The following is a 25,941-nucleotide window of genomic DNA, read 5'->3' as shown; positions in this document are numbered from 1 at the left end:
CCTCTCTCCATGCTAATATATTACCCTCAATTCCGTGAGCTCTTATATTAGAGAGAGAGAGAGACAGACAGACACAGTGAGACATAGAGAGAGGGAGAGAGAGAGAGAGAGAGAAAAACAGTGAGGGAGACAGTCTGTGTGAAGTGACGGTGTCAGTCTGTGTGAAGTGACGGTGTCAGTCTGTGTGAAGTGACGGTGTCAGTCTGTGTGAAGTGACGGTGTCAGTCTGTGTGATGAGACAGTGTCAGTCTGTGATGTGACTGTCAGTCTGTGTGATGTGACAGTGTCAGTCTGTGTGATGTGACTGTCAGTCTGTGTGAAGTGACGGTGTCAGTCTGTGTGATGAGACAGTGTCAGTCTGTGTGATGAGACAGTGTCAGTCTGTGTGATGTGACAGTGTCAGTCTGTGTGATGAGACAGTGTCAGTCTGTGATGTGACGGTGTCAGTCTGTGTGATGTGACAGTGTCAGTCTGTGTGATGTGACGGTGTCAGTCTGTGTGATGTGACGGTGTCAGTCTGTGTGATGTGACAGTGTCAGTCTGTGTGATGTGACATTGTCAGTCTGTGTGATGTGACTCAGTCTGTGTGATGTGACTGTCAGTCTGTGTGATGTGACAGTGTCAGTCTGTGTGATGGGACTGTCAGTCTGTGTGATGTGACGGTGTCAGTCTGTGTGATGAGACAGTGTCAGTCTGTGTGATGTGACAGTGTCAGTCTGTGTGATGTGACAGTGTCAGTCTGTGTGATGTGACAGTGTCAGTCTGTGTGATGGGACTGTCAGTCTGTGTGATGTGACGGTGTCAGTCTGTGTGATGTGACGGTGTCAGTCTGTGTGATGTGACGGTGTCAGTCTGTGTGATGTGACGGTGTCAGTCTGTGTGATGTGACGGTGTCAGTCTGTGTGATGGGACTGTCAGTCTGTGTGATGTGATGGTGTCAGTCTGTGTGATGGGACTGTCAGTCTGTGTGATGTGACGGTGTCAGTCTGTGTGATGTGACGGTGTCAGTCTGTGTGATGTGACAGTGTCAGTCTGTGTGATGTGACGGTGTCAGTCTGTGTGATGTGACAGTGTCAGTCTGTGTGATGTGACAGTGTCAGTCTGTGTGATGGGACTGTCAGTCTGTGTGATGTGACGGTGTCAGTCTGTGTGATGTGACGGTGTCAGTCTGTGTGATGTGACGGTGTCAGTCTGTGTGATGTGACGGTGTCAGTCTGTGTGATGTGACGGTGTCAGTCTGTGTGATGTGACGGTGTCAGTCTGTGTGATGTGACGGTGTCAGTCTGTGTGATGTGACGGTGTCAGTCTGTGTGATGTGACGGTGTCAGTCTGTGTGATGGGACTGTCAGTCTGTGTGATGTGATGGTGTCAGTCTGTGTGATGTGACGGTGTCAGTCTGTGTGATGAGACAGTGTCCGTCTGTGTGCTGGGCTATCTGTGTGTTCAGACTGGTCTGTATTTCAGGCTGGAATCAGTGAGATGGACTTCTATGATGGTGCGTGGTGCGCTGGGCACGAGGACAAGTACCAGTGGCTGGAGATCGATGCCCAGAGATTGACAAAGGTCACAGGATTTATCACCCAGGGCAGGAACTCCATCTGGAGGTGAGTAATAGCTAAAAATTCTCTCTCTCTCTGTTCCCACTTGTCTCTTCTCTCTTGCTTTCTCCCCACTTCACTCTCTCTGAAGTTTAAGATGTGAGTGTTGATCTCATGGGCCTGTGGTGTGGTCAGACTCTCCCAGACTGGGGCCTGTTTGATCATGAGAGGGTCTATGGTGTTGCAGAGAGTATGAGAGGGTGTAGAGTGCTCCCTCCCTCCGCCCTCCCTTATTTCTTTCCTCTTCCCTTCTCCCACCTCCCTCGCTCCTCCCACCTCCCTCGCTCCTCCCACCTCCCTCGCTCCTCCCTCGCTCCTCCCACCTCCCTCGCTCCTCCCACCTCCCTCGCTCCTCCCTCGCTCCTCCCTCGCTCCTCCCTCGCTCCTCCCTCGCTCCTCCCTCGCTCCTCCCCTCTTCCCTCCTCCCTCCTCCCTCTTCCCCCCTCTCCTTCCCCCCTCCTTCCCTCGCTCCTTCCCTCGCTCCTTCCCTCGCTCCTTCCCTCGCTCCTCCCTCGCTCCTCCCTCGCTCCTCCCCTCTTCCCTCCTCCCTCACTCCTCCCACCTCCCTCGCTCCTCCCTCGTGCTCTGAGTGTGGTGCTGTGGGCCTCCAATACTCTCCCTGTTCTGGCCCCTCATCAAACAACGATCGGTCTATTCCCAGTTGGAACCCCATGAGAATTTGGGGAAGGGGAGAATCGATTCCCAGCGTGGTTGTCATGACAGCATCTCGGACAAAAGGGAATCCTCCCAGCATACGGGCTCTGGCATCTGTGACATCCAAACATCGGGTGTTGCAGCTCCCTGCCCAATCCCCCTCGCCGCTTCAACAACACTCAGCAATGGGACAGTGTGAGTTGAGCCCAGACGGTGGCCGATTGGCCTTTTCTCACTCCACACTGAACGTTATCCTACTCTCACGAAGGGTGAGACTAGCACCGAAACTTTGGATTAAATTAAATTGACGCAATAAGGAGAGAATTAATGTACCAGTGGGAGGGACTTTCATTGGTTTAATTACATCGGATATTCAGCACAGAAACAGGCCATTCGGCCCAACCAGTCCGTGCCGGTGTTTATGCTCCACTCGAGCCTCCTCCCGTCTTTCCTCATCTAACTCTATCAGCGTAACCCTCTATTCCCGTCTCCCTCATATCCTTGTCCAGCCTCCCCTTAAATGCATCCAAACTATTTGCTTCACGGGGAATGGTAGCATATTGGTGATGTCACTGGGCTAGTAATCCCGAGGCCTGGACTAATGATCCCGAGACGTGAGTTCAAATCCCATCACTGGGGAATTAAATTCAGTTAATTAAATAAATCTGGAATAAAAAGCTAGTCTCAGTAATGGTGACCATGAAACTACCGGATGTCATAAAAACCCATCTGGTTCACTGATGCCCCAACTGGAGTATTGTGTCCAATTCTGGGCACCGCACTTTAGGAAGGATGTGAAGGCCTTAGAGAAGGTGCAGAAAAGATTTACGAGAATGATTCCAGGGATGAGGGACTTCAGTTACGTGGATAGACTGGAGAAGCTGGGGTTGTTCTCCTTGGAGCAGAGAAGATTGAGAGGAGATTTGATAGAGGTGTTCAAAGTCATGAGGGGTCTGGACAGAGTAGATAGAGAGAAACTGTTCCCATTGGCGGAAGGGTCGAGAACCAGAGGACACAGATTTAAGGTGATTGGCTGAAGAACCAAAGGCGACATAAGAAAAAACTTTTTTACGCAGTGAGTGGTTAGGATCTGGAATGCACTGCCTGAAAAGGTGGTGGAGGCAGATTCAATCGTGGCTTTCAAAAGGGAATTGGATAAATACCTGAAGGAAAAAAATGTGCAGGGCTCCGGGGAAAGGGCGGGGGAGTGGGACTGGCTGAGAGTTGACACAGGCTCGACGGGCTGAATGGCCTTCCGTGCTGTAACCATTCTATGATTCTATATGAATGTCCTTTAGGAAGGAAATCTGCCGTCCTTACCCGGTCTGGCCCATATGTGACTCCAGACTCTCAGCAAGGTTGACTCTTAACTGCCCTCTGAAATGGCCCAGCAAGTCACTCAGTTGTAACAAACCGCTACGAAATAATAATAAAACCGGACGGACCACCCGGCATCGACCTCGGCACCGGCTACGGACACGGCAACGGCGCACCCAGCCCCGGCAACCCTGCAAAGTCCTCCTCAACAACACCTGGGGACTTGTGTCAAAATTGGGAGAGCTGTCCCACAGACTAGGCAAGTAACAGCCTGACATGGTCATACTCACAGAATCATACCTTTCAGTCAATGTTCCCAAACTCCTCCATCACCATCCCTGGGTATCTCCTGTCCCACCGGCAGGACAGACCCACCAGGGGTGGTGACACAGTGGTATACAGTCGGGAGGGAGTGGCCCTGGGGAGTCCTCAACATTGACTCCGGACCCCATGAAGTCTCATGGCTTCAGGTCAAGCATGGGCAAGGAAACCTCCTGCTGATTACCACCTACCGCCCTCCCTCAGCTGATGAATCAGTGCTCCTCCATGTTGAACACCACTTGGAAGAAGCACTGAGAGCAGCAAGGGCACAGAATGTACTCTGGGTGGGGGACTTCAATGTCCATCACCAAGAGTGGCTCGGTAGCACCACTACTGACCGAGCTGGCCGAGTCCTGAAGGATATAACTGCCAGTCTGGGCCTGCGACAGGTGCTGATTGGTACTTGACCTCGTCCTCACCAATCTACCTATCGCAGATGCATCTGTCCATGACAGTATTGGTAGCAGTGACCACTGCACAGTCATTGTGGAGACAAAGTCCCATCTTCACACTGAGGACACATATCCCTCACTCTACCATTACCATCAAGCCAGGGGACCAACCCTGGTTCAATAAGGAGTGTAGAAGAGCATGCTGGGAGCAGCACCAGGCATACCTAAAAATGAGGTGCCAACCTGGGGAAGCTGCAACACAGGACTACATTCATGCTAAAAAGCAGAAGCAGCATTCTATAGACAGGGCTAAGTGATCCCACAATCAGCGGATCAGATCAAAGCTCTGCAGTCCTGCCACATCCAGTCGTGAATGGTGGTGGACCATTAAACAACTAACGGAAGGAGGAGGTTCCATGAATATCCCCATCCTCAATGATGGTGGAGCCCAGCACGTGAGTGCAAAAGACAAGGCTGAAGCATTTGCAACCATCTTCAACCAGAAGTGCCGAGTGGATGATCCATATCAGCCTCCTCCTGAGGTTCCCACCATCACAGAAGCCAGTCTTCAGCCAATTCGATTCACTCCACGTGATATCAAGAAACGGCTGAGCGTACTGGATACAGCAAAGGCTGTGGGCCCCGACAACATCCCGGCTATCATGCTGAAGACTTGTGCTCCAGAACTAGCCGCACCTCTAGCCAAGCTGTTCCAGTACAGCTACAACACTGGCATCTACCCGACAATGTGGAAAACTGCCCAGGTATGTCCTGTCCACAAAAAGCAGGACAAATCCAATCTGGCCAATTACCGCCCCATCAGTCTACTCTCAATCATCAGCAAAGTGATGGAAGGTGTTGTCGACAGTGCTATCAAGTGGCACTTACTCACCAATAATCTGCCGAATAACAATCGCCGAATCCCCCACTATCAACATCCTGGGGGTCACCATTGACCAGAAACTTAATTGGACCAGCCACGTAAATACTGTGGCAGCAAGAGCAGGTCAAGGGCAAGGTATTCTGCGGCGAGTGTCTCACCTCCTGACTCCCCAAAGCCTTTCCACCATCTACAAGGCACAAGTCAGGAGTGTGATGGAATACTCTCCACTTGCCTGGATGAGTGCAGCTCCAACAACACTCAAGAAGCTCGACACCATCCAGGACAAAGCAGCCCGCTTGATTGGCACCCCATCCACCACCTTAAACATTCACTCCCTCCACCACCGGCGCACCGTGGCTGCAGTGTGTACCATCTACAAGATGCACTGCAGCAACTCACCAAGGCTTCTTCGGCAGCACCTCCCAAACCCGCAACCTCTTCCACCTAGAAGGACAAGGGCAGCAGACGCATGGGAACACCACCACCTCCAAGTTCCCCTCCAAGTCACACACCATCCTGACTTAGAAGTGTATCGCCGATCCTTCATCGTCGTTGGGTCAAAATCCTGGAACTCCCTCCCTAACGGCACTGCGGGAGCACCTTCACCACACGGACTGCAGCGGTTCAAGAAGGCAACTCACCACCTTCTCGAGGGCAACTAGGGATGGGCAATAAATGCTGGCCTTGCCAGCGACGCCCACATCCCATAACGAATAAAAAAAAAACACTCCCTGTGGTGGCGAGTTCCACATTCTCACCACTCTCTGGGTAACGAAGTTTCTCCTGAATTCCCTGTTGGATTTCTTGGTGACTATCTTATATTGATGGCCTCTAGTTATGCTCTTCCCCACAGAGTGGAAACATTCTCTCTGTATCCACTCCATCAAAACCTTTCATCATTTTAAAGACCTCTATTAGGTCACCCCTCAGCCTTCTTTCAAGAGAAAAGAGACCCAGCCTGTTCATCCTTTCCTGATAGGTATACCCTCGCATTTCTGGTATCATCCTTGTAAATCTTCTCTGCACCCTCTCCAGTGCCTCTATATCCTTTTTATAATATGGCGACCAGAACTGTACGCAGTACTCCGAGTGTGGTCTAACCAAGGTTCGATACAGGTTTAGCATAACTTCCCTACTTTTCAATTCTATCCCTCTAGAAATAAACCCTAGTGCCTGGTTAGCTTTTTTTTATGGACTTGTTAACCTGTGTCGATACTTTCAGTAATTGTGTATTTGTACTCCCAGATCCCTTTGTTCCTCTACCCCACCCACACTCGCACCCTCCGAGTAATAAGTGACCTCCCTATTCTTCCTACCAAAATGTAATACCTCACATTTATCTGTGTTAAACTTAATTTGCCAATTATTTGCCCATTCTGCAAGTTTATTAATGTCCTCCTGTAATTTGGTGCAGTCCTCCTCAGTATTGACTATTCCCCCCAATTTGGTGTCATCCGCAAATTTAGAAATTGTGTTTTTGATTCCAAAGTCTAAATCGTTGATATAAATTGTGAACAACAGTGGTCCCAGCACTGATCCTTGTGGAACACCACTACCCACCTTCTGCCACTGTGAACAGCGACCCTTTACCCCCACTCTCTGCTTTCTGTCTTGAAGCCAGCCAGCAATCCATTCTGCTACTTGTCCCCTGACTCCGCATTCTCTGACCTTGTCCATCAGTCTATTACGGGGTACCTTATCGAAGGCCTTTTGGAAATAAGATAAATTACATCTACTGCATTACCCTTGTCAATTCTCTCTGTTACCTCTTCAAAAAATTCAATAAGGTTGGTCAAGCAGGACTTTCCCTTTTGAAATCCATGCTATTATTATATTTTTGGTTTCTAGATGTTCTTCTATTTTCTCCTTTAGTAGCGATTCCATTATTTTTTCTCCCACCTAACGTACTGTGGGGAGGGGCCTCAATATGTTAATGTAGTGGGGGGAGGGGCTTTGATACATTAATGTACCAGGGGGAGGGTTTTGATATGTTAATGTACCAGGGGGAGGGGCTTCAATATGTTAATGTACCGGGGGGAGGGGCTTTGATATGTTAATGTACATGGGGCGGTGCTTTGATATGTTAATGTACCGGAGGAGGGGCTTCGATATGTTAATGTGCCGGGGGGAGGGGCTTTGATATGTTAATGTACCGGGGGAGGGGCCTCGATGTTAATGTACCGGGGGCGGGGCTTTGATATGTTAATGTACCGGGGGCGGGGCTTTGATATGTTAATGTACCGGGGAGAGGGGCTTTGATATGTTAATGTACCGGGGTGGGGCTTCAATATGTTAATGTACCGGGGGTGGGGCTTCGATATGTTAATGTACTGGGGGGGAGGGGCCTCGATGTTAATGTACCGGGGGCGGGGCTTTGATATGTTAATGTGCTGGGGGCAGGGCTTTGATATGTTAATGTAGTGGGGGCGGGGCTTCGATATGTTAATGTACCGGGGGCGGGGCTTTGATATGTTAATGTACCGGGGGGAGGGGGTGCTTTGATATGTTAATGTACCAGGGGGAGGGGCTTCGATATGTTAATGTACTGGGGGAGGGGTTTGATGGACTGTCCTCTCCCTGATGTTGCTGTGTCCTGTCCCTCACAGTTTGTCTTTTGCCTCTAGCTGGGACTGGGTCTCTTCATACAAACTGCTCTTCAGCAATGATACTTACACCTGGACCCCGTACCGGAACGGGACTGAGGACATTGTGAGTCGCTCTTCCCAGTATTTGTCCTGATTTATTCACCAATGTGATGTGAGTGTGAGAATGCGGAGGTTGTGTGAGGCACGGCGAGTGTGAGTGCCTATGCGGGCTGAGTGCAAGTGTGCGATGCGAGTGTGCGAGTGTGAGTAGGTGGAACAAATCTGCAGGATGAGTGTGAGTGCCCGGGATGAGTGTGAGTGGGTTGAGCAAGTGTGCATGACGAGTGTGAGTGTGCAGGCAAATGTGTGCGGGGCAAGTGTGTGCGGGGTGAATGTGCAGGGTGAGTGTGTGAGAAGGGTAAGTGTGCAAGGCAAGCGTGAGTGTGCAAGAAGTGTGTGTGAGAGGGGTAAATGTGCAAGGCAAGCGTGTGTGTGCGGGGTGAGTGTGCAAGGCACGTGTCTGAGTGTGCAAGGAGAGTGGGTGTGCAGGGTGTTTTTGCGAGGCATGTGTGTGTGTGGGGCGAGCGTGTGTGCATGGTGAGTTTGCAAGGGGTGTGTGTGCAAGGAGACTGTCTATGGAATGAGTGTGCGGGGTGAGTGTACGAGGCGAGTGTGTGTGTGGGGTGACTGTGGGAGGTGAGTGTGTGGGATTAGTGTGCGAGTGTGTGTGCGCGGTGAGTGCAAAGTGAGTGAGTGTGGGGTGTGTGTGCAGCACAAGCGTTTGAGTGAGTGTGTGGGATGAGCGTGCAAGGTGAGTGTGGGGTTAGTGTGTGGGAGGTTAGTGTGGGGTGAATGTGTGCGACGCAAGTGTGTGTGGGGTGAGTGTGCGAGGTGAGTGAGTGTGCGGAGTGTGCGTGCAAAGCGAGTGTTTGTGCAGGGTGTGTGTGCGGGGGCGAGGAGACTCCAGCCAAATCTGGTCACCCATTAGCGCTGCCGCTAACAGTTAGCGCCTGGGACTTTAGCGCCAGGCAGATCGTGACATCAGTGAGCGAGCAACATTCGCTGGGCGCCTGATCTGCCAAATTGATTATTGCCCCCTGCCTTAGTGCCTCGCCCCGACAGCAACAGGGAGAGGAGGCGTGAAGCAGGTGGATGCTGGCTCCAGGGGCGCTACTGAAAGGGATGATGAGTAATGAGTCGCAGTTGTCAGGTTAGTGCAGCTTCACTGCTTCCTTGTCAGTTTGACATTGTGCAACAGTTTAGTTCAGTCATTTACAGATTGTTGTGGCTACTAACAACTTGTTACATTTATTCTGCTAACTTGGTTACATTAATGGGGGCTGTACTGGCAGTCGGCCTCACCCCCCAGGATCGACTGCGGAGGCAGCGAGAAAGAATCGAACATGTGGCCAGAGGGAGGAGGAGGGCCATCAGGGCTCTCAGCAGGAGGCCTTACCCTCCCAGGGTCTTCCGACAGCAATCTTCCTCCCTCCAATTAAATCAGGGGCAGTGTATTAGAAGGCTTCCCTTCACCAAGGAGGTGGTCACAGAACTCTGCCAGACCAGATCTCGAGCTTCAGATCAGGACCACCACGAATCTCTCAGTGGCCGTCAAGGGCACCATCGCCCTGAATTTCTTCGCCAACAGATCCTTCCAGTCTGCAGGAGGAGATATAGGTAACATCTCGCAGATCACTGTCCATCGCTGCATCCGGGAGGTGACAGAGGCTCTCTCCAGTAGGAGAAGGGACTACATTTCCTTCCCCATCACCAGAGGAGAAGCAGGGTGAGTGAGCATGTGGCTCTGCCCGGATAGCAGGCTTCCCCATGGTGCTCGGTACCGCTGACTGCACCCACGTGGCTTTGCGGACTCCTTCCCATTGCCAACAGCCTCTCGGGCACCTTGCCATTGCACCTATCATCTCCGTGAGCATGCCCATCACCCTTCTTCTAAAGGCCTCCCCATCGAGGTCCTCATCGGAGTCCTGTGCAGCAGAACTCGCCCTCCGGAGCTGACTCCAGAGCTACCCTTTCCCCCTGGCCTTGCTGCAGCCCACTTGTTCCCGGTGCATCACCCTGTGCAGGTCCCGCTGCTATACTGGCCTCTAATGAACGCGGAGTGCCAGTACCTGAGCTGGTGCCTGCGGGTGAGACATGCAGTGACGCAGTGTGTTCTTCCCCTTCCTCTTCTCCCGCCTCCCTCTCAACGGTGCCCTCAGGGACAGGCTGGTCTGGTGCTTGCTCATTATCGGAAAACATAAAGGCACAAGTTTCGTGTTAAGGTGAGGGGAGGGGGCAGGAAGGGAGAAATGCTGCATACAGCATGATTAGCTGGAAAGTGCGAAAGGCTTGTGGGGTGAGGGGGAAGTGGGATGTGAGAAGGAGTAGGGATGAACATACCGTTGTTGTCCCCAAGGGGGTCAACCTCGCCGGTGGCCATGGCGCCCGCCACCTGGCGCCCAACAATCTGCAACACTCGATTCTCCAGCGCAGACAGTGGTTGGGTGTTGGCTTGTCCCCGCCTGTCTGCTCCTGCTCCTTCTTGTTGTGAGCCACCTCCGCCTGCAAGAGAAAGGAAAGTGTGAGAGTGAATGTGGAGCAATGTGTCTGGGTGAGGTACCTGCCATAGTTGAATAGCTGTCATTGTGTGCAAGACGTGAGGTGTGGGTGTAAGTGTTGGTAGGTAGAGATTGTTGGTGGGTGAGTGCTGGGGGTGGGTGAGTGTTGGTAGGTAGAGATTGTTGGTGGGTGAGTGCTGGGTGTGGGTGTGAGTGTTGGTAGGTAGAGATTGTTGGTGGGTGAGTGCTGGGGGTGGGTGAGTGTTGGTAGGTAGAGATTGTTGGTGGGTGAGTGCTGGGGGTGGGTGAGTGTTGGTAGGTAGAGATTGTTGGTGGGTGAGTGCTGGGTGTGGGTGTGAGTGTTGGTAGGTAGAGATTGTTGGTGGGTGAGTGCTGGGGGTGGGTGAGTGTTGGTAGGTAGAGATTGTTGGTGGGATCTGTGTGTGGGCAGACGGAGTGAATACACACGCTGAAGATGGGCTGCTGAGATTTTAGTGTTTTTAGTGTCTAAAGTGGGGAAAAAAAGTTTCATTTCATTTCAATTTTTAAAAGGTTTTAAAATTAAATTTAGTTCTAGTTAAGTTAGTTTAGTTTAGTTTAGTTTAAGTTTAGATTAGTCTAGACAAAGTAGAGAAGGAAAAGACCGCCAGAAAGACTACCAAAGAAAAAAAAACCCAGAGGAAAATAGAGGAAAAAAAAAGCCAAAGCAAAAAAAAAAAGAAACAAGAGAAGAACTACACAAACCAGTGAACGGCAGCCACACGGGGCTTCAGCAGCGGTGGTTGAGTCGGCGGCATCGGGACCGAGTTCGAGGAGGCGAGGTGACTCTGGCCGCAGCCCAGCGGTCCAGCAACCGGCACAGCCGAGGGGACTCGGGCCGCATCCCAGAAATCGGAACGCAGCCCGGCAACGGGCACAGCGGAGAGGACTCGGGCCGCATCCCAGAAATCGGCACAGCCGAGGAGATCCGGAACGCAGCCCGGCAATCAGCACAGCGGAGAGGACTCGGGCCGCATCCCAGAAATCGGCACAGCCGAGGAGATTCGGAACGCAGCCTGGAAATCCAGCAATCGGCACAGCTGAGGGGACTCGGGCCGCAGCCCAACAATCCAGCACGGGAAAGGCCCGAGGAGCCAGGCCAGCAGGCACAGAGACCTCTGAGGAGAAGGAGAGTAACCAGAAGGCTCGCAACCAAGACCGTGAGTACAGGGCCCAGGGAGGGAGGCCCAGGGAAAGGCCCGAGGAGCCAGGCCGAAACAGAGGCCCAGAGACCTCTGAGGGGGAGGGGAACAGCCCGAAGGCACCGGGAAACAGCGGCTCACAGACTCAGACCTGAGAAGGGTGAACCCAGGAGCCAAGGCCCAGGGACCACGGGGTCGGAGAGGGGGACCGGGAAAGTTCGCGAACAGGGAGAGGGTAACACCAAACCCGGGGCCCCAGAAAAGCTTATTCTAAGATCAACAATACTTTACCAAAAATGAGCGAATCAGAAGATCCACAACAGCCCCGCTTCCAGATTCCCCCCAACACCACAAAAAAAGCTATAAAAACGATCAAGCATGCTCAGATGAGAGAAAAACCAGAAACTCTCTTTACTGACTGTTACAACAATGGGACAAAAAGTAACCTCATATTCTACTCGGATCAGCCAGCGGCTTGGATCAGAGCAATAAAATCACACTATACCAGTGTTAAGCTAAAAAATACCGCAAATGGGTCCATAATGAAAATTAACACACCAGGAGACAGTTCAATCACGACTGTCAACGCGTACAATACCGGAACAATATTAGTGCAAGGCAACCTCGACAAATTTGCAACGGCCTTCAGGACACTGAAAAGATCAACTACGAGGGGAATGAACAGCCCCAGAGTGGCCCGCACTCCCCCCAACATTGACAACTTACCAGGAGAAAATCTGCCTGGTCAGGAGGTGAACGAGCCACACAGTTCAAACCAGACACTAACCCCGGGGAACCACAGCCACACGATACAACTGACAAACCCCAGCATAACTACCACGGAGGAAGCCACACATAGTTCCCCTACCATTCCCAGCTCACCAAGAGAAGAGCAGCATAGCCAGGAAGTGAGTGAGCCTTCCAGGGCCGACCAGCTTAGCCAGGAAGTGAGTGAGCCTTCCAGGGCCGACCAGACACATACCCCGGGATCACACAGCCAGATACAACCAAAAGATAAATTTAATCAATTAGAGATAGAGATGGTTAAACTTAGAGAGGAGGTCCTCAAATTGAATGACAAACAAAAGCAGGAGAGGGAGAGACACAAGAGAGAGCTGAATAGACTTGATAACCAGGTGAATCTACTTAAGAATCAGGTGAAAGAGCTGCAGGAAAAAGAAGAGAGCCATAGAGGAGAGAAAACACCATTAGACCAGCAACCAGAGACTAGAGATAAGACAAGACAGAGCCGGACGGAACGGCTGCACTCCCACACGGAACAAAAGCAACAGACACACAATAAAAGGGGTGCCACACAGACCGACCAGCATACTGACTCGCAATCTTCCCCCACCACCATGGAACCACAAGCGAGCCGCTCACAAGAGGTACGCACACACCAGACACCCCAGCCCAGCACACACACTATGAGTCCAGGCGAAAGCCACCAGACAGTAAACACAAACAAGGCTGACGTCGTAATACTCATAGACTCAAATGGGAAATTTCTATGGGAGAAAAAGCTCTTCCCTAGAAGTAAAGTAGAAAAGATTTGGTGCCCAACAACAGACAGAGCCATGGGATGGCTGACCAAAGCCAGATTAGGCTCCCCCCAACACATAATAATACACACGGGCACAAATGACCTAAAGGCCAAACAGAAAGAGGTAGCAACATCGCTCAGAGCAATGATTAGGAAGGCAAGCAGTACATTTCCAAACACTAGAATCACTGTTTCCACAATATTGCCGAGAACAGACTTCAACAACAACACAATTCATGAGATAAATGCCAGCATAGCAACAGAATGCGAATCAAACCACAACGTACACCTGGCCCAACACCCCACCCTCGATGAAGAATGTCTTTACGACCACGTCCACATCCAAAGGCAAAAAATATCGATCTTTGCTAAAGCCCTGAAGGACGTCGCTTTTAACCGGGTCCATACCCAGACTCCAAGAGGACCCCCCCCCCGACCACCAGAGATCAGCGGGGTACATATCAGGAACACTACAAAGACCACCACCACACCAACCGAGACCGGAGAGGATCCCCATGCAAGACAACATTATCAGACCTGCACCACTCCTGTCCCACAGGGGAATAGGACCGCTACCAGCCAGACAGAGGGAGAGATGCACAGGACGTACGCAATACCTCAGACAGAAACAATCCATTAAGAGACAATAAGCAGATGTGCAGCAGCATCTACTTCCGCCTTATGGATCAAGGACTAATTAATAGAAAGAACTGTAACCAAATTGTATTAACTTTTGTGGACAACTGGGGTGATCTTTTTTTCCCCCACACTTAGACACGACAAACACGTACCACTCTTTAACCTATCATAGAAAAAGATAAAACTTAACATGAAATCCTTATATATTTCGACCTGGAATATCCAAGGTCTACGCTCTTCACTGCGAGAAGTGAAGAGTAGGACCCCAGAGTTCATAGAGGAAACTAAAGATCTAGATATTATCATTTTACAGGAAACTTGGTATAAAGGAAAAGGACACACCGGCTGTCCCCAAGGGTACACTGAGCTAGTGGTCCCCTCCAATAAATTACCAAGTGTAACCCAAGGCAGAGACTCCGGAGGCATACTGATCTGGTTTAAAACAGAACTTAAGAATTACATCAAATTTATAAAAAAGGGCGAAAACCATATGTGGCTCAAACTTGAGAGGGAGATTATCTCAAACACCCAAGATGTTTACATTTGCGCACTTTATATCCCTCCAATCGATTCCCCGTACTACAAAGAGGACACCTTCTCCAACATGGAGGGGGAAATTATCCAATACCAGGCCCAGGGGAACGTGTTGATCTGTGGGGACCTCAATTCAAGAACGGGCGAAGAACCAGACTTCACCAATAATCAGGGAAACAATTAAGTTTTTGGGAATAACCACTTTGACATCCCTTCCCTTCCATACAGGCATAACTGCGACAAGCAGTCAAATACCAACGGTAAACAGCTACTACAGCTCTGTCGAAACCTGGGTCTGTACATTGTCAATGGTAGGTTCATAGGAGACCTCCTAGGAAGATCGACCTACTGCTCACCTCTTGGCTGCAGCACAGTAGACTATATGATTACAGACTTGGACCCATCCTCTTTCAGAGCATTCACAGTCAAACCACAAACAACACTGTCAGATCACAGCCAAATTACTATGTTTCTCAAAAAGACAGAAACAAACAACATAGAAACACAACCCAGTAAACTGTACAACACCAAAAAATCGTACAGATGGGCCAAAAATGACACGGAAAAATACCAGAAAACAATTAGCAATGCATCAACTCAAGCTCTCTTAGACACCTTTCTGGATAACATATACACTCACAATAAAGAAGGCGTAAACCGGGCAGTTAGTAAACTAAACAATATTTTTGATAATTTGGCAACAAATGCAAACTTGAAAGCTCGCAAGAACAAACCCAAAACAAAAAACTATGAAAAATGGTTTGACCATGATTGCCATAACATGAGGAAAAAACTTAGAAAACTATCAAACCAAAAACACAGACATCCAGAAAACGAGGAATTACGCCTTACTTATTGTCAGACACTAACACAATACAGAAACACACTCAGAACCAAAAAAGAGCAATATATTAAGAATACACTCAGCTCCATGGAGGAATCCATTGATTCCAATTGTTTCTGGGACAACTTGAAAACACTACACAAAAAACAACACGACGATTTGTCCATTCAAAATGGGGACACATGGGTAAACCACTTTGAAAAATTATACCAGAAAAACACACTAGGACCAGAGCAACACCAAATACGCAAAAAACTAGAAAAGCTTGAAATGGCCATAAAAGATAACCAAAACCCGCTAGACGCCATAATAACAGAAAAAGAACTTCTTGAAAAACTCAAGGACCTGCGACCAGGAAAAGCTTGCGGGACAGACGGCATACTAAACGAGATGATTAAACACGCAGACGACAAACTGAAACTGGCTATCCTAAAACTCTTCAACTTGGTTCTGAGTGTCGGTTATTTCCCTGACATCTGGAACAAAGGACTCATAACACCCATATACAAAAGTGGGGACAAAATCGACCCAAACAACTATCGAGGCATCTGTGTAAACAGTAACCTGGGGAAGGTATTCTGTAGCAACATAAACAAAAGACTTATAAACTTCCTTGAAGAGCACAATGTCTTGAGTAAAAGCCAAATTGGATTCCTGCCAAACTATAGAACATCCGATCATATCTTCACCCTACAGACCCTAATTGACAAACACGTTCACCATAACAAAAGCAAAATCTACGCATGCTTTGTAGATTTCCAGAAGGCTTTCGACTCCATCTGGCATGACGGTTTATTCCTGAAACTTATCGAAAGCGGGGTAGGAGGGAAAACATATGATGTAATTAAATCAATGTATACAAACAATAAATGTGCAGTTAAAATTGGAGACAAACAAACAAAATACTTCCCACAGGGGCGGGGGGTGACGCAGGGCTCGCCAATCTCACCGACACTCTTTAATATTTACATTAATGGATTGGCAAAACTACTTGAACAATCTACAGCACCCGGCCTCACCCTATATGAATCCAAGGTTAAATTCCTCCTCTATGCCGACGACCTGGTTCTGCTGTCACCAACTAAGGAGGGTCTACAGCAGAACCTGGACCTGCTGGAGTTGTACTGCCAGACTTGGGCCCTGACAATAAATCCCCAAAAAACCAAAGTCCTTGTGTTCCAGCAAAGATCCAAACAACATGGACCCACAATAAATTTCACAGTAGGAACAACCAAAATTGAACAAACCACTCACTACACATACTTGGGCTTAAAAATCAGTTCTACGGGAAACTTCAAACTGGCTGTGAATGAACTGAAAGAGAAAGCAAGAAGGGCTTTCTATGCCATCAAAAAATCAATCCAAATAGAAATCCCAATTAGCATTTGGCTCAAAATTTTCAAATCAGTAATTGAACCAATTGCACTCTATGGCAGTGAGGTCTGGGGACCACTAACACAACAAGATTTTGCAAAATGGGACAAACACCCAATTGAGATCCTACATGCGGAATTCTGTAAAAGTATCCTCCGGACTCAAAGGAAAACAGTAAACAACGCATGCAGGGCGGAACTAGGCCAATACCCATTAATAATCACTATCCAAAAAAGAGCCACCACATTTTGGAATCACCTACAAATGAGCAACCCCCAATGCTATCACTACGACGCCCTGAAATGCCAAGAGCTGACCATAAAGAAGAATACCCTCAGTCAACTAGTCCTGGGACTCAATAAAGTAACTAATAACAATACTAACAATAACCAGCCCCAGGACAGTGACAGGGTAACACAAAGAATTCGACCCAACACAATCGTCGCTAAGCAAAAGGAAAAATATCTGTCATATTGGGCAGAAACAACAAAAACCCAAAGCAAACTCAATTGCTACTTGGCCCTAAACAGACAATACAACATAGCTGATTACCTGACCATGGTAAAGGATAACAAACTGAGAAGAACCTTGACAAGGTACAGACTTAGCGAACATAGCCTAGCGATCGAAAAAGGCAGACAGAGGCAGACCAGGCTGCCAAGAGAAGACAGGATATGCTCTCACTGCAGTCAGGGAGTAGTGGAGACAGAGATGCACTTCCTCACAGCCTGTGGAAAATATCAGGGCATCAGAGAGAATTTCTACCAAAAATTCTCACAAATATGCCCTGAATTCAGAAATCTGACTGACAACCAAAAACTCCCATTCCTACTGGGGGAGGAGAGAAGCTGTGTAACACTGGCGGCACACTATGTTACAGCTTGCCATGAACAGAGGGACAACCAGTAAACTAAGACAAGAGTACATTGTATATTTTTAAACTCGGGGATATACCTGTTTATACACTGTATGAATGGAACCGCGTTTATGTGTTCAACCATAAATGTATCTTGATGCTTTGGCAACATAAGATGTACCTTATCATGCCAATAAAGCGATTTGTATTGTATTGTATTGTATTATTGAGTGCTGGGGGTGTGGGTGTGAGTGTTGGTAGGTAGAGATTGTTGGTGGGTGAGTGTTGGTAGGTAGAGATTGTTGGTGGGTGAGTGCTGGGGGTGGGGGTGAGTGTTGGTAGGTAGAGATTGTTGGTGGGTGAGTGCTGGGGGTGTGGGTGTGAGTGTTGGTAGGTAGAGATTGTTGGTGGGTGTGTGCTGGGGGTGTTGGCGGGTAGAGATTGTTGGTGGGTGAGTGCTGGGGGTGGGTGAGTGTTGCGAGGTAGAGATTGTTGGTGGGTGAGTGCTGGGGGTGGGTGAGTGTTGCGAGGTAGAGATTGTTGGTGGGTGAGTGCTGGGGGTGGGTGAGTGTTGGTAGGTAGAGATTGTTGGTGGGTGAGTGCTGGGGGTGGGTGAGTGTTGGTAGGTAGAGATTGTTGGTGGGTGAGTGCTGGGGGTGTGGGTGTGAGTGTTGGTAGGTAGAGATTGTTGGTGGGTGAGTGCTGGGTGTGGGTGTGAGTGTTGGTGGGTAGAGATTGTTGGTGGGTGAGTGCTGGGGGTGGGTGAGTGTTGGTAGGTAGAGATTGTTGGTGGGTGAGTGCTGGGGGTGGGTGAGTGTTGGTGGGTAGAGATTGTTGGTGGGTGAGTGCTGGGTGTGTGGGTGAGTGTTGGTAGGTAGAGATTGTTGGGTGAGTGCTGGGGGTGGGTGAGTGTTGGTCGGTAGAGATTGTTGGTGGGTGAGTGCTGGGGGTGTGGGTGAGTGTTGGTAGGTAGAGATTGTTGGTGGGTGAGTGCTGGGGGTGGGTGAGTGTTAGGTAGAGATTGTTGGTGGGTGAGTGCTGGGGGTGTGGGTGAGTGTTAGGTAGAGATTGTTGGTGGGTGAGTGCTGGGTGTGTGGGTGAGTGTTGGTGGGTAGAGATTGTTGGTGGGTGAGTGCTGGGGGTGGGTGAGTGTTAGGTAGAGATTGTTGGTGGGTGAGTGCTGGGGGTGGGTGAGTGTTGTTAGGTCGAGATTTTTGGCGGGTGAGTGCTGGGGGTGGGTGAGTGTTGGTAGGTAGAGATTGTTGGTGGGTGAGTGCTGGGGGTGTGGGTGAGTGTTGGTGGGTAGAGATTGTTGGTGGGTGAGTGCTGGGGGTGTGGGTGAGTGTTGGTAGGTAGAGATTGTTGGTGGGTGAGTGCTGGGGGTGGGTGAGTGTTGGTAGGTAGAGATTGTTGGTGGGTGAGTGCTGGGTGTGTGGGTGAGTATTGGTAGGTAGAGATTGTTGGTGGGTGAGTGCTGGGGGTGGGTGAGTGTTGGTCGGTCGAGATTGTTGGTGGGTGAGTGCTGGGTGTGTGGGTGTGAGTGTTGGTAGGTAGAGAGTGTTGGTGGGTGAGTGCTGGGGGTGTGGGTGTGAGTGTTGGTAGGTAGAGATTGTTGGTGGGTGAGTGCTGGGGGTGGGTGAGTGTTGGTCGGTAGAGATTGTTGGTGGGTGAGTGCTGGGTGTGGTTGAGTGTTGGTAGGTAGAGATTGTTGGTGGGTGAGTGCTGGGTGTGGGTGTGAGTGTTGGTGGGTAGAGATTGTTGGTGGGTGAGTGCTGGGGGTGGGTGAGTGTTGGTCGGTAGAGATTGTTGGTGGGTGAGTGCTGGGTGTGGTTGAGTGTTGGTAGGTAGAGATTGTTGGTGGGTGAGTGCTGGGTGTGGGTGTGAGTGTTGGTAGGTAGAGATTGTTGGTGGGTGAGTGCTGGGGGTGGGTGAGTGTTGGTCGGTAGAGATTGTTGGTGGGTGAGTGCTGGGTGTGTGGGTGTGAGTGTTGGTCGGTAGAGATTGTTGGTGGGTGAGTGCTGGGGGTGGGTGAGTGTTGGTAGGTAGAGATTGTTGGTGGGTGAGTGCTGGGTGTGGGTGAGTGTTGGTAGGTAGAGATTGTTGGTGGGTGAGTGCTGGGGGTGGGTGAGTGTTGGTAGGTAGAGATTGTTGGTGGGTGAGTGCTGGGGGTGGGTGAGTGTTGGTAGGTAGAGATTGTTGGAGATGGGCTGCTGAGATTTTAGTGTTTTTAGTGTCTAAAGTGGGGGAAAAAAAGTTTCATTTCATTTCAATTTTTAAAAAGGTTTTAAAATTAAATTTAGTTCTAGTTAAGTTAGTTTAGTTTAGGTTAGTTTAAGTTTAGATTAGTCTAGACAAAGTAGAGAAGGAGAAGACCGCCAGAAAGACTACCAAAGAAAAAAAAAACCCAGAGGAAAATAGAGGAAAAAAAAAAGCCAAAGCAAAAAAAAAAAGAAACAAGAGAAGAACTACACAAACCAGTGAACGGCAGCCACACGGGGCTTCAGCAGCGGTGGTTGAGTCGGCGGCATCGGGACCGAGTTCGAGGAGGCGAGGTGACTCGGGCTGCAGCCCAGCGGTCCAGCAACCGGCACAGCCGAGGGGACTCGGGCCGCATCCCAGAAATCGGCACAGCCGAGGAGATCCGGAACGCAGCCCGGCAATCGGCACAGCGGAGAGGACTCGGGCCGCATCGCAGAAATCGGCACAGCCGAGGAGATTCGGAACGCAGCCCGGAAATCCAGCAATCAGCACAGCCGAGGGGACTCGGGCCACAGCCCAACAATCCAGCACGGGAAAGGCCCGAGGAGCCAGGCCAGCAGGCACAGAGACCTCTGAGGAGAAGGAGAGCAACCAGAAGGCTCGCAACCAAGACCGTGAGTACAGGGCCCAGGGAGGGAGGCCCAGGGAAAGGCCCGAGGAGCCAGGCCGAAACAGAGGCCCAGAGACCTCTGAGGGGGAGGGGAACAGCCCGAAGGCACCGGGAAACAGTGGCTCACAGACTCAGACCTGAGAAGGGTGAACCCAGGAGCCGAGGCCCAGGGACCACGGGGTCGGAGAGGGGGACCGGGAAAGTTCGCGAAGAGGGAGAGGGTAACACCAAACCCGGGGCCCCAGAAAAGCTTATTCTAAGATCAACAATACTTTACCAAAAATGAGCGAATCAGAAGATCCACAACAGCCCCGCTTCCAGATTCCCCCCAACACCACAAAAAAAGCTATAAAAACGATCAAGCATGCTCAGATGAGAGAAAAACCAGAAACTCTCTTTACTGACTGTTACAACAATGGGACAAAAAGTAACCTCATATTCTACTCAGATCAGCCAGCGGCTTGGATCAGAGCAATAAAATCACACTATACCAGTGTTAAGCTAAAAAATACCGCAAATGGGTCCATAATGAAAATTAACACACCAGGAGACAGTTCAATCACGACTGTCAACGCGTACAATACCGGAACAATATTAGTGCAAGGCAACCTCGACAAATTTGCAACGGCCTTCAGGACACTGAAAAGATCAACTACGAGGGGAATGAACAGCCCCAGAGTGGCCCGCACTCCCCCCAACATTGACAACTTACCAGGAGAAAATCTGCATGGTCAAGGGATGAACGAGCCACACAGTTCAAACCAGACACTAACCCCGGGGAACCACAGCCACACGATACAACTGACAAACCCCAGCATAACTACCACGGAGGAAGCCACACATAGTTCCCCTACCATTCCCAGCCCACCAAGAGAAGAGCAGCATAGCCAGGAAGTGAGTGAGCCTTCCAGGGCCGACCAGCTTAGCCAGGAAGTGAGTGAGCCTTCCAGGGCCGACCAGACACATACCCCGGGATCACACAGCCAGATACAACCAAAAGATAAATTTTATCAATTAGAGATAGAGATGGTTAAACTTAGAGAGGAGGTCCTCAAATTGAATGACAAACAAAAGCAGGAGAGGGAGAGACACAAGAGAGAGCTGAATAGACTTGATAACCAGGTGAATCTACTTAAGAATCAGGTGAAAGAGCTGCAGGAAAAAGAAGAGAGCCATAGAGGAGAGAAAACACCATTAGACCAGCAACCAGAGACTAGAGATAAGACAAGACAGAGCCGGACGGAACGGCTGCACTCCCACACGGAACAAAAGCAACAGACACACAATACAAGGGGTGCCACACAGACCGACCAGCATGCTGACTCGCAATCTTCCCCCACCACCATGGAACCACAAGCGAGCCGCTCACAAGAGGTACGCACACACCAGACACCCCAGCCCAGCACACACACTATGAGTCCAGGCGAAAGCCACCAGACAGTAAACACAAACAAGGCTGACGTCGTAATACTCATAGACTCAAATGGGAAATTTCTATGGGAGAAAAAGCTCTTCCCTAGAAGTAAAGTAGAAAAGATTTGGTGCCCAACAACAGACAGAGCCATGGGATGGCTGACCAAAGCCAGATTAGAAACATAGAAAAAAAAAACACAGAGATAGGAACAGGAGTAGGCCATTCGGCCCTTCGAGCCTGCTCCGCCATTCAATGAGATCATGGCTGATCTTCGTCTGAGATCTTAGCTGATCTTACCAGTTCAGTACCCCGTCCCCGCCTTTTCTCCGTAACCCTTAATCCCCTTAGCCTTCAGAAATATATCCAATTCTCTCTTGAAAATATTTATTGAATTAGCCTTCACAGCCCTCTGTGGCAGGGAATTCCACAGGCTCACCACTCTTTGAGTGAAGAAATTCTTCCTCATCTCTGTTTTAAATGATTTGCCCGCTATTTTTAGACTGTGGCCCCTGGTTCTGTGCTCCCCTGCCATTGGAAACATTCTCTCTGAATTCAGCCTGTCCAGGCCTGCCATAATTTTATATGTTTCGATGAGATCCCCTCTCAATCTTCTAAACTCCAGTGAGTACAAGCCCAAACTATTCAATCTCTCCTCGTAGGTCATTCCCGCCATTCCAGGTATCAGCCTGGTGAATCGCCGCTGCACTCTTTCCATGGCAAGAACATCCTTCCGCAGATGGGGCGACCAAAACTGTACACAATACTCCAGATGCGGTCTCACCAGCACCTTGTACAGCTGTAGTAAGGTATCCCTATTCCTATACTCGAACCCCCTTGATATGAAGGCCAACATACCATTTGCCTTCTTAATCGCCTGTTGCACCTGCATGCTCTCCTTCAGTGACTGGTGCACAAGAACACCCAGGTCCCTCTGCACTTCCCCATCTCCCAATCTATTGCCATTTAGATAATAATCTACCCTCCTGTTTTTACCCCCAAAGTGGATAACCTCGCATTTATCCACATTATAGTGCATCTGCCACGTATCCGCCCATTCCCCCAACCTGTCCAAATCGCACTGTAGCCTCCTGACATCCTCATCAGAGCCCACCCCTCCTCCTAGTTTAGTGTCGTCAGCGAATTTGGAAATATTGCATCCAATTCCCTGATCCAGATCATTTATATATATTGTGAACAGCTGGGGTCCCAGGACAGATCCTTGCGGCACCCCGCTGGTCACTGCCTGCCACTCCGAAAACGAGCCGTTTATTCCAACTCTCTGTTTTCTATCCGCCAGCCAGTTCTCTATCCACGTTAATACTTTGCCCCCAATCCCATGAGCCTTAATTTTGCATGATGATCTTTTGTGTGGAACCTTATCGAAGGCTTTCTGGAAGTCAAGGTACACCACATCCACTGGCTCTCCCCCATCTATTTTACCAGTTACTTCCTCAAAAAATTCCAGCAGATTAGTCAAACACGATTTACCCTTTGTAAATCCATGTTGACTCTGTCCGATCCTTTCCCCATTTGTCAAGTGCTCCGCTATTTTATCCTTAATAATGGACTCTAGCATTTTGCCCACAACCGATGTAAGGCTTACTGGTCGATAATTCCCTGCTTTCTCTCTACCCCCCTTTTTAAATATTGGGGTAACATTAGCTACCCTCCAATCCACGGGTACTGTTCCCGAGTCAATGGAGTTCCGGAAGATGATCCTTAGAGCATCTGCTATCTCCAGGGCCACCTCCTTAAGTACCCTAGGATGTAGTTTATCAGGCCCCGGGGATTTGTCGGCCTTCAGTCCCCTCAACTTACCCAACACCATATCCCTAGAGATACTAATTTCTGTCAGCTCCTCCCTCTCATTGGTCCCTATGTTTGCCGATATTCCTGGGAGGTTATTTGTGTCCTCCTTTGTGAATACAGAACCAAAGTATGAGTTTAATTGGTCTGCCATTTCCTTATTCTCCATTATATATTCTCCCGAATCGGACTGCAAGGGACTGACTTGGGATTTTACCAGTCTTTTCCTCCTGATATACCGATAAAAGCTTTTGCAGTCTGTCTTTATGTTTGCTGCAAGTTTACTTTCGTATTCTATTTTCCCCTTCCTGATTAATCCCTTTGTCCTCTTTTGCTGTATCCTGTACTGCCCCCAATCTTCCGGTCTGGTGCTTTTTTTTGCCAGTTGATATGCCCTTTTTTTTAATTTTATGCTGTCCCTAATTTCCCTCGTTATCCACGGTTGAGCCACCTTTTTAGGTTTATTTTTATGCCAAACCGGTATAAACATGTTCTGGAATTCTTCCATTCTATCTTTGAATGCTTGCCATTGTCTATCCACTGTCAATCCCCCCAGAAACACCACCCAATCAATCTTACCCAATTCCCGTCTCATACCCTCGTAATTCCCTTTATTTAAGTTCTGGACCTTAGTCTCTGATTCAATTCCCTCACTCTCCATCTCGACTGAGAGCTCGATCATATTATGATCGCTCTGACCCAAGGGGCCTCGTACAAGAAGATTGTTGATAAGTCCCTTCTCATTGCACAATACCCAGTCTAAAATGGCCTGATCTCGAGTCGGCTCCTCGACATATTGGTCCAGATAACCGTCCCGAAAACATTCCAGGAATTCCTCCTCCTCAGAATTTTTACTAATTTGGGTAGTCCAATCAATATGTAAATTAAAGTCACCCATGATGACAGCTGTGCTCTTATCGCACGCTTCTCTAATTTCCCTTTTTATGCCTTCCCTCACCTCCATATTACTATTTGGAGGCCTATATATCACACCCACTAACGTTTTCCTCCCCTTGCTATTTCTCATTTCTACCCATACAGATTCCGTTTCATCCGAGTTGATATCCTTCCTTTCCATTGCATTAATCCCCTCCTTTACCAGCAATGCTACCCCACCTCCCCTACCTTTTTGCCGATCCTTCCTAAATATTGTATATCCCTGGATGTTAAGTTCCCAGCCTTGCCCACCCTGCAGCCACGTTTCTGTAATCCCAATCAAATCATACTTGTTTACCTCTATTTCCACAACTAATTCATCCACCTTGTTCCTAATGCTTCTAGCATTAAGATACAAAGCCTTCAGGCTTGCTTTTTTCACACTCTCATTATGAATTAGTTTGGCCCTTTGTGTTTCTCTCCTTTGCTTATTGCTTCTCACCTTTCTACCATCTATTTCTGACTTCATATGACTTCCCCCAACACATAATAATACACACGGGCACAAATGACCTAAAGGCCAAACAGAAAGAGGTAGCAACATCGCTCAGAGCAATGATTAGGAAGGCAAGCAGTACATTTCCAAACACTAGAATCACTGTTTCCACAATATTGCCGAGAACAGACTTCAACAACAACACAATTCATGAGATAAATGCCAGCATAGCAACAGAATGCGAATCAAACCACAACGTACACCTGGCCCAACACCCCACCCTCGATGAAGAATGTCTTTACGACCACGTCCACATCCAAAGGCAAAAAATATCGATCTTTGCTAAAGCCCTGAAGGACGTCGCTTTTAACCGGGTCCATACCCAGACTCCAAGAGGACCCCCCCCCCCGACCACCAGAGATCAGCGGGGTACATATCAGGAACACTACAAAGACCACCACCACACCAACCGAGACCGGAGAGGATCCCCATGCAAAACAACATTATCAGACCTGCACCACTCCTGTCCCACAGGGGAATAGGACCGCTACCAGCCAGACAGAGGGAGAGATGCACAGGACGTACGCAATACCTCAGACAGAAACAATCCATTAAGAGACAATAAGCAGATGTGCAGCAGCATCTACTTCCGCCTTATGGATCAAGGACTAATTAATAGAAAGAACTGTAACCAAATTGTATTAACTTTTGTAGACAACTGGGGTGATCATTTTTTTCCCCACACTTAGACACGACAAACACGTACCACTCTTTAACCTATCATAGAAAAAGATAAAACTTAACATGAAATCCTTATATATTTCGACCTGGAATATCCAAGGTCTACGCTCTTCACTGCGAGAAGTGAAGAGTAGGACCCCAGAGTTCATAGAGGAAACTAAAGATCTAGATATTATCATTTTACAGGAAACTTGGTATAAAGGAAAAGGACACACCGGCTGTCCCCAAGGGTACACTGAGCTAGTGGTCCCCTCCAATAAATTACCAAGTGTAACCCAAGGCAGAGACTCCGGAGGCATACTGATCTGGTTTAAAACAGAACTTAAGAATTACATCAAATTTATAAAAAAGGGCGAAAACCATATGTGGCTCAAACTTGAGAGGGAGATTATCTCAAACACCCAAGATGTTTACATTTGCGCACTTTATATCCCTCCAATCGATTCCCCGTACTACAAAG

At 49.1% G+C, this 25,941-nt stretch overlaps 1 protein-coding gene across 2 annotated transcripts in view; it reads left to right on the top strand.

Moving 5' to 3' along the window:
• LOC147123870 (putative carboxypeptidase X1) overlaps positions 1-25,941 on the top strand; it is a 152,721-nt gene that overhangs the window by 65,681 nt on the left and 61,099 nt on the right. Inside the window, exons 1-3 of one of the 2 annotated variants that reach the window (XM_085976443.1) lie at positions 1,518-1,604; positions 7,790-7,874; positions 14,434-17,518. In XM_085976443.1, coding sequence (XP_085832569.1) covers positions 7,828-7,874; positions 14,434-17,332 — 2,946 coding nt within the window. In that variant the 5' untranslated portion in view covers positions 1,518-1,604; positions 7,790-7,827 and the 3' untranslated portion in view covers positions 17,333-17,518. Of the gene's footprint in view, positions 1-1,464; positions 1,605-7,789; positions 7,875-14,433; positions 17,519-25,941 lie in introns of those variants that run through there. The other variant, XM_085976444.1, reaches the window with a different exon arrangement.

This window comes from Somniosus microcephalus, chromosome 2 (genome assembly GCF_052327205.1).
Source record: "Somniosus microcephalus isolate GS21.2 chromosome 2, FLI_Smic_1.0, whole genome shotgun sequence".
NCBI classification, from domain to species: domain Eukaryota; kingdom Metazoa; phylum Chordata; class Chondrichthyes; order Squaliformes; family Somniosidae; genus Somniosus; species Somniosus microcephalus.
This window is presented reverse-complemented; position numbering and strand designations above follow the sequence as displayed.